This window comes from Phyllostomus hastatus, unplaced genomic scaffold (assembly GCF_019186645.2).
Source record: "Phyllostomus hastatus isolate PE091 unplaced genomic scaffold, TTU_PhHast_1.1 phas_contig_57, whole genome shotgun sequence".
NCBI classification, from domain to species: Eukaryota; Metazoa; Chordata; class Mammalia; order Chiroptera; family Phyllostomidae; genus Phyllostomus; species Phyllostomus hastatus.
In genome coordinates this window covers 3,708,961-3,718,282 of record NW_025333912.1, presented here as the reverse complement: position 1 = coordinate 3,718,282, position 9,322 = coordinate 3,708,961, and the positions used below count along the sequence as shown (strand labels likewise).

The 9,322-nt window shown below is 39.3% G+C and overlaps 1 protein-coding gene across 1 annotated transcript in view; it reads left to right on the top strand.

Moving 5' to 3' along the window:
- The first annotated feature begins 993 nt into the window (after positions 1-993).
- C2CD6 (C2 calcium dependent domain containing 6) overlaps positions 994-9,322 on the top strand; it is a 94,356-nt gene continuing 86,027 nt past the window's right edge. Inside the window, exons 1-2 of the mRNA XM_045847592.1 lie at positions 994-1,023; positions 8,115-8,201. Coding sequence (XP_045703548.1) covers positions 994-1,023; positions 8,115-8,201 — 117 coding nt within the window. The remainder of the gene's footprint in view (positions 1,024-8,114; positions 8,202-9,322) is intronic.

Below are 9,322 nucleotides of genomic sequence, written 5' to 3'. Positions count from 1 at the left end.
CATATTCTTTCAAATTAGTGTTTTGGGTTTGTTTGGATATATATCCAGAAGTGGAATCAGTGAGTCATAAGAGAGTTCCATTTTTAATTTTCTGAGGAAACTCTGTACTGACTTCCATAGTAGCAATCTGCATTCCCACCAACAGGGCATGAAGTTTCTCTTAAAAAGATGGTTATTTTCACACCCATTAAAATGTCACTGCCTTACTCTGAAAGGAAAGGTTAAGGAATAGATATTTTAAAATATTTGCTGGTTTACATACTGCTGACAGCCATTTGTTATCACAGAAAAGGTTAGCAAACTTGGAACATTTGTTTTTGGTAAAAGCAAAATGCATGATACATCTTTTTTTTAATTAAATGTATTGGGATGACATTGGTTAATAAGATTATATAGGTTTCAAGTATACATTTCTATGATACATGTTATGCATATTGCATTGTGTGCCCACCACCCAAAGTTAAGTCATCTTCTGTCACCATATGTTTGGCCCCTTTTATCCTTTACTACCCCCCCAACCTCTTTCCTCTGGTAACCAGCATACTGTAGTCTGTGTCTATATGAATTGCAGTTTTATATCTCACATGTGAGTGAAGTCATAGGGTTCTTAGATTTTTCTCACCAGCATTTTGCTTAGCATGATATTTTCAAGGACTATTCATGTTGTTGCAAATCTTGGGATTCCATCTTTTTTTATGGCTGAGTAGTATTCCATTGTATATATGTACTGCATCTTCTTTATCTAGTCCTCTATCAAAGTACATTTTGTGAAAACTTCTGGCCAAGATGGAAGCATAGGTAGACACACTGTGCTTCCTCACACAACCAAAAAGAAGGACAACAATAATTTAAAAACAAAAAACAACCAGAACTGATAGAAAAATCGAACTGTATGGAAATCTGACAACCAAGGAGTTAAAGGAAACACATTCATCTAGACTGGTAGGAGGGGCAGAGATGAACAGTCACTCAGAGAGGACTCTGGGGGGCAAGATGGCGGCTGGAGGACCTGGTGCAGTGGTGGTTGGTGGAATGGAAATTCTCACATTCATGTGCTGATAAACTGGGAGGAACAACTGGAGACCAAGACAGACCTTGCCACCCAGGGCTCCAGTGTGGGGAAATAAAGCCTCAAACCTTTGATTGAAAACACTGGTAGGGGTTGAGGTGGCAATGGGAGAAACTCCCAGCCTCACAGGAGAATTCGTTGGAGAGACCAGTAGGGTCCTAGAACATACACAAACCCAACCACCTGGGAATCAGCACCAGAAGGGCCCAATTTGCTTGTGGGTAGCTGGGGAAGCGACTAAAATACGGCAGAGAGTGGAGCAAGTGCCATTGTTCCCTCTTGGACCCCTCCCCCACATACAACACAGTGACGTGGGTTGCTCTGCCCTGGTGAACACCAAAGGCTCCGCCCCTTACTACATAACAGGTGTACCAAGACAAAAAAATGGCCCAAATGGCTCAAAGAACAGATCAAACCTCCAGGAAAAAATACAACTAAGTGACAAAGAGATAGCCAGCCTATAAGATGCACAGTTCAAAACACTAGTAATCAAGATACTCACAGAATTTGATTGAATATGGTCGCAAATTAAATGAAAAAATGAAGGCAATGCTAAGTGAAATAAAGGAAAATGCACAGGGAACCAATAGTGATGGGAAGGAAACTGGGGCTCAAATCAATGGTGTGGACCAGAAAGCAGAAAGAAATCCGCAAAAGAATGAAGAAACAAGAATTCAGAAAAATGAGGAGAGGCTTAGGAACCTCTAGGACATCTTTAAATGTTCCAACATCCGAATTATAGGGGTACTAGAAGGAGAAGAGGAAGAGCTACAAATTGAAAATTTATTTGAACAAATAATGAAGGAGAACTTCCCCAATCTGGCAGAGGAAATAGACTGCCAGGAAGTCCAGGAAACTCAGAGAGTCCCAAAGAAGTTGGACCTTAGGAGGAACACACCGAGGCACATCATAATTACATTTCCCTAGATTAAAGATAAGAAGAGAATCTTAGAAGCACAAGAGAAAAGGAGACAGTTACCTACAAAGGAGTTCCCATCAGAATGTCAGCTGATTTCTCAAAAAAAAACCTTGCAGGCAAGAAGGTGCTGGAAAGAAGTAGTCCAAGTCATGAAAGGCAAGGACCTACATCCAAGATTACTCTATCCAGCAAATCTTTCATTTAGAATGGAAGAGTAGATAAAGCGCTTCTCAGATAAGGTCAAGTTAAAGGAGTTCATCACCACCAAGCCCTTATTATATGGAATGTTAAAGAGATTTATCTAAGAAAAAGAAGATAAAAAATATGAACAGTAAAATGACAGCAAACTCACAGTCATTAACAACCACACCTAAAACAAAAACAAACAACTAGAACAGGAACAGAATCACAGAAATGGAGATCACATGGAGGGTTATCAGCAGGGGAGTAGGAGGGGGAGAGAGGGGGAAAAGGTACAGAGAATAAGTAGCATAAATGGTAGGTAGAAAATAGATAGGGAGAGGGTAAGAATAGTATAGGAAATGTGGAAGCCAAAGAACTTATATGTTTGACCCATGGACATGAACTAAAGGTGGGGGGGGAATGTGGGTGGGAGGGGGTATGCAGGGTGGAGGGGAATAAAAGGGAGGAAATGGGACAACTGTAATAGCATAATCAATAAAATATATTAAAAAACAGAATGGAAGGCCAGATAAAGGGCTTCCCAGATAAGGTCAAGTTAAAGGAGTTCATCATCACCAAGCCCTTGTTATATGAAATATTAAAGGGACTCATCTAAGAAAAAGAGGATCAAAACTATAAACAGTAAAATGACAATAAACTCACAACTATCAACAACTGAACCTAAAAAACAAAAACAAACTAAGCAAACAACTAGAACAGGAACAGAATGACAGGAATGAAGATCACATGGAAGGTTATCAGTGGGGAGGGATAGGGAGGAGAATGGGGGAAAGGGTTCAGGGAATAGGAAGCATAAATGGTAGGTACAAAATAGGGGGAGGTTAAGAGTAGTATAGGAAGTGGAGAAGCCAAAGAACTTATGTGTACGACCCGTGGACATGAACTAAGGGGTGGAGGGGGAATGCTGGAGGGAGGTGGGTGCAGGGCGGAGGGGAATAAAGGGGAAAAATGGGACAACTGTAATTGCATAATCAATAAATTATATTAAAAAATTTTTAATAAAAACCCCTCAAAGTACATTTTGAAAGTGAGAGAAACATCAATGTGTGGTTGACTCTCACGTGGCCCCCACTAGGGACCTGGCCCACAACCCAGGCATGTGCCCTGACTGGGAATTGAACCAGTGACCCTTTCATTCACAGCCTGCATGCAATCCACTGAGCTATACCAGCCAGGGCTCCATGAAATCTTTTATGGTCAATCCTCATCTACTTATAAAGTAGACTAAATGGTCTACTACTTAAGCTCATATAATTGGTCAGTCCAGCTAACTAGCAAACACAGTACCCTGAAAGCGTGAGGGTACTTATATGAAGCCCTCTGAACATGAAACACGCAGATTATTTGTATACTGCTTAGAGTCAGCTGTATATGCATACTTGTTTACTTGTTAAAGAAAACTGCTAAATTCTAATATTTTCTCTTGCTACTCCTTGGGCCTTGCTGTGAGTGTCCTTATTTTGGGGGGACAGAAAACCACAGAGGGTGAAAAGAACCCATTGCTCTTGAGCTTAAGCAGGGAAAAAGAGGATTAAAGCACATCTTTTTTAGAGTTAATAGCTCCATGTACCTGTAGCTTGCACAATGAATGTCCAGATCTGGCTAATCAAATCAGTTACTCTTTTTCCCATGTAGAAGATCTGTGGGGAAAGAAAGAGTAAAGACAAAATTCTCTCTTCTCAGCAATTAATTTTCTTATAGTGACACTATAATTGTTTTCCACCTGCCTGTCTTCAACACTAGACTGAATTTCTTGAGGACAGAAACACTTCAAGCCAGAATCAGCACGATGCCATGCAAACGGTTATAAAAGATGCATAATGTAAGGATAGTGAGGTATCCATTAGGGCTAGGAAGTAGGAATTTCCTAGGGAAAGCATGTAGGCTAGTGGTTTTCAAAGAAAACTGGAATGGAGGGGAGTGGGTCAAAAAGGTCACTGGAAAAGAAGTGCAAAACAGTGTGAGGGAATGTATGGACTTTTTAATAGATGTGCCAAGGGACTTCTATACAGGGTATGGCCAAAAGTGACAGAGATGATAGCAGAGTTAACTGAAATCAACATTCTCAGGTTCAGGGGAAATTCTAGGTGGTGTCAGAAGGATATGAGACTGATTTATAGAACTTTTGTTCAAAGTTCCAATAGAATTTTGGCAAATAATTGGTTTGCTCATGCTGCTCTCATTGAAGAGCTCTTTTCTCAGGAGAGGAAGGAAAAGTAAAAAAGTAGTAAAATGAGGGGGAAGGTGGAGTTTTTGTCAGTTTGTTAAGGATAAATTGAGCATCAGTATTTTAAAGTTTTTTTTTCCTAATTTGAGTTTGTTAAGAAGATACACATTCAAAAAAGTAATAAAAGTACATTCAAAGTAGATGTCCGTAATAAGGTTATCAAAACATTAGAAAGCATGAGGTTCCACATTAAGTATACATATAATGTACCACAGTTTGATATTTTTGTGACAGTGTAGTAATTGTCACTCAGTTATCTTAAAGTACAAATTAAATCATGTACAGGGTGGGTCAAAAGGAGATTTAAAGTTTTAAGTATGCAAAACACAGAATTTATTATGGTATTATTAATTATTGTATTATTTTCTATATGAACAACTGTAAACTTACTTTTGCCTCACCCTGTATATAAAACACATTAAGCCAGTTAGATGCAACAATGACAAATGATCCAGAATATGTAAAACAAATTTTTCAGTACAACTAAGGTATCATATACTTTAAAAGAAAAATTACAGCATAACTAAGAATTTCTCATATAATTTAAAAATCAAAGAGTGATTCTTGAAAGACACAACAAAGATTTTGGGGAAGTTAATGATTATAAATAAGGTCATGTTAATTCAAGTTCAGCAAAGATTGGGGGTAAATATACTTTTTTTCCAGTTAGACTTTTAAAATTCAATTTATTAGTGACTTTGGTTAATAGGATCATCTAGGTTTCAAGTGTACAATTCTGTGATGCATCATCTGTGTATTGTATTGTATGTTCACCACCCAAAGTCAAATCTTTCATCACCATATATTTGACTCCCTTTATCTTTTACTACCCCCCAACCCCCTTCCCTCTGATCACCATAGTTGTCTGTGTCTGTGAGTTTGTTTTCCTTGTTAATTTTTTGTTTTCAGTTTCGTGCCCCACATATGAGTGAAATCATGATTCTTAACTTTTTCTGTCTGACTTATTTCACTTAGTGTGATTTTTTCAAGATCCATCCATGATTTCGCAAATGGCAACTTTTAAGTTACATTTTTATTTTTATTATTATTTTTTAATATATTTTATTGATTATGCTATTACAGTTGTCCCATTTCCCCCTTCACTCCCCTCCACCCTGTACACCCTCTCCCACCCACATCCCCCCTTTAGTCATGTCCATGTGTCCTGCTTATAAGTTCTTTAGCTTCTACATTTCCCATACTATTCTTACCCTCCCTCTAGCTATTTTCAACCTACCATCTATGCTACTTATTCTCTGTACCTTTTCCCCCTCTCTCCTCCTCCCACTCCCCTGTTGCTAACCCTCCATGGGATGTCCATTTCTGTGGTTCTGTTCCTGTTCTAGTTGTTTGCTTAGTTTCTTTTGGTTTTGCTTTAGGTGTGGTTGTTAATAATTGTGAGTTTGCTGTCCTTTTACTATACATATTTTTTAATCTTCTTTTCTTAGATAAGTCCCTTTAACATTTCATAAAATAAGGGCTTGGTGATGATGAACTCCTTTAACTTGACCTTATCTGAGAAGCACTTGATCTGCCCTTCCATTCTAAATGAAAGCTTTGCTGGATAGAGTAATCTGGGATATAGGTCCTTGCCTTTCATGACTTGGAATACTTCTTTCCAGCCCCTTCTTGCCTATAAGGTCTCTTTTGAGAAATCAGCTGACAGTCTGATGGGAACTCCTTTGTAGGTAACTGTCCCCTTATCTCTTGCAGCTTCTAGGATTCTCTCCTTCATTTTTACTTTGGCTAATGTAATTATGATGTGCCTTGGTGTGTTCCTTCTTGGGTCCAACTTCTTTGGGGCTCTCTGAGCTTCCTGGATTTCCTGGAAGTCTATTTCCTTTGCCAGAATGGGGAAGTTCTCCTTTATTATTTGTTCAAATATGTGTTCAATTTGTTGCTTTTCCTCTTCCCCTCCTGGTACCCCTGTAATTCGGATGTTGGAATGTTTAAAAATGTCCTGGAGGTTCCTAAGCTTCTCCTCATTTTTTTGAATTTTTATTTCTCCATTCTTTCCTGTTTGGTTGTTTTTTTCTTCCTTCTGGTCTACTCTATTGTTTTGAGTCTCAGTTTCCTTCCCATCACTATTGGTTCCCTATGCGTTTTCCTTCATTTCTTTTATGGTAACCTGCATTTGTTCATCTAATTGCGTCCAAAATCAACCAATTCTGTGAGCATCCTGATCACCAGTGTTTTCATCTGTGCATCTGATAGATTGGCTATCTCTCAGTCACTTAAAATGATGAGTCCTGGGGCATTGGTCTGTTCTTCTGTTTGAGACATCTCTTTTTTTTTTTTTTTTTTTGGTCTGGTCGCTCTTGTTATGGTGAGGGGCGGAGCCTTAGGTGTTCACCAGGGCTGAGCACCCCAGTCGCTAGATTGTGACGTTGCATGTGGGGATGGGGCAGGGGCAGGGGCAGGGGGCCGGGGGCGGGGGCGGGGGCGGGGGCGGGGGCGGGAGGGAACAATGGCGGTAGCTCCGTTTTCCTGGGACCTCAGTCCCTTCTCTGGGATCCTGGGTTGTGCGCTCTGCCCTGCTCCACAATCACTGCCTCACTGGGTCTGCCAGCTGCCCCTTGCATACTCAGGGTCCAACCGCTGCGATCTTGCGCGCCCCAGATGCTTTACACGCTCCTGGTTGCCTTGTGGGCACAGTTCTCCCTGTTTTCCGTGCACCTCGACCCGCGCCGGGTGCTCCTCTCCACCCCTCCTACCGGTCTGGATGAACGGGTCTGCTTAAACTTCTTGGCTGTCTGACTTCCATTCAGATAAATTCTCTATCGGTTCTGGGTGTTATTCTGCCTCTAAATTGCCGTTGTTCTAATCTTGGTTGTGCGTGGAGGTACAGTGTGTCCACCTATGCCTCCATCTTGCCAGAAGTCCATTTTTATTTTTTAAAAGACTTTATTTATTTGTTTTTAGAGAGAGGGGAAGGAAGGGAGAAAAAGAGAGAAACATCAATGTGTGGTTGACTCTCATGTGGCCTCCACTAGGGACCTGGCCCACAACCCAGGCATGTGCCCTGACTGGGAATCGAACTGGTGACCCTTTGGTTCTCAGCCTGTGCCCAGTCCACTGAGGCACACCATCCAGGGCTTAAGTTATGTTTTTAATAGGCATTTTTTTCTTATTCCCTTTGCCTCTCCCCTCCATCCCCCCTTCCTGTTTCTTTTTACTTTTAAAATCTATATTAAAATGTCTTACAGTTTTTAAAAGCTGACCATTGTGTGTAACAACTAGAGCCCTTAGAACAAAGTTAAATAGCAATCCACTAACAACTAAAACCCCCAAACCATCTGTTCATTGCTTCATTCCAGTACACTAACTATTACAAAGGATTAAATTCCAGTTCTTTTCTTGACTGATAAGGGAAAGAATATTGGGATAACTTGCAAGTAGAATCACTACATTTGTAGGATACAGTACCTAGTCCACATCAGATTAACTGGAATGTCATAACAATGGTCTTTCTTTTAGTTAGCAAGAACTAATTGTTTGTGCTACTATGTACTTTTCTCCTTTGTTTCTCTGCTAACTTATTGATAAACTTATTGAGGGTAGGGATGAGTTTTCTAATCATATTAACATCCCACTTCCTAATGTAGTACCTAACACTTACTAGATACTCAGAAAATTGAAGTAAACTTTTAGTTATGTTCTTTGCCTTCTAAAGTCTTAATTCATTTACATTGTAGATGCTGAGAAAAACTCCTAAAGGGTCTGAAAGTAATGAACTGAAAGTAACACCTGGAACAGCAAATTTAGTGCCTTTTGGGGATGTGGTATGTATGACCAATCCTTAATAAACCTGTACAAGTTATTTCTTATTTTACATTAAGACTAGTTAATGTTTATTATTTGGTAGTGAAAAAGTATGTATAAAAAATGGTACTCACTGATGACATATTCATCAGGTTTTCATTTCTATGAATCAGAAAAGCATTCTGATAATCAGTGAAATTATGGAAACCATCCTGATTCACAGAAAAAAAAAGCTTTCTATATTAGGTATTATTTGGGATTTCCAAATTCAAGTTACATAAGAATCACCTGAAATAATTTTTAAGCTCATTGATTCTCGGGCCCAACCTAAGATCTGCTAACTTAGAATTCGAGAACAGGGTGTAAGAATCAGTATTGTTATTGAGCTCTTCAGGTTATTGATTGTATTTATTGTCAGATTTATGAACCTTTGAGCTATAGTTTGAAAATTGACCCTATACCTGTCTTTCATTTAAAATACAATAAACCTGCCCTGGCTGGCATAGCTCAGTGGATTGAGCGCAGGCTGCGAACCAAAGTGTCGCAGGTTCGATTCCCAGCCAGGGTACATGCCTGGGTTGCAGGCCATAACCTCCAGCAACCGCACATTGATGTTTCTCTCTCTCTCTCTCTCTCTCTCTCTCTCTCTCTCCCTCCCTTCCCTCTCTAAAAATAAATAAATAAAACCTTTTAAAAAATAAAATAAAATACAATAAACCTCAGAAACAAAAATCAAACACATACACAAAAACACCCAGGTAGGACCTAATATCTAGGCTGAGGACCAGAAAAATCCATTTTCTCTTTTGGGTGCTACAGAGCATAGGATGTGAGGGTCTGTGTACATTTAGAGCTGTCGAATACTGTGGTATTCTTTTATAGTTATCTTTTTTCTCTGAACACTGTGAGAATAGTGAATGGCTGTGAAATAAGAGTTTCTCTATTCCTCTTCTCTAGCTCCTATCATATACTAACACATTCTCTTGATTAAAAACCATGATTAATTTAACACTTCCCTTTGGGGGAAATAGTAAGGCTATATTAATGTATACATTTCTGTTTTTACAAAATGATCATGGTGTGCATTTATCTATATAATCGTGTAACTTTTTCTTTCTTATATCGCAATCAAAGTTAGCAT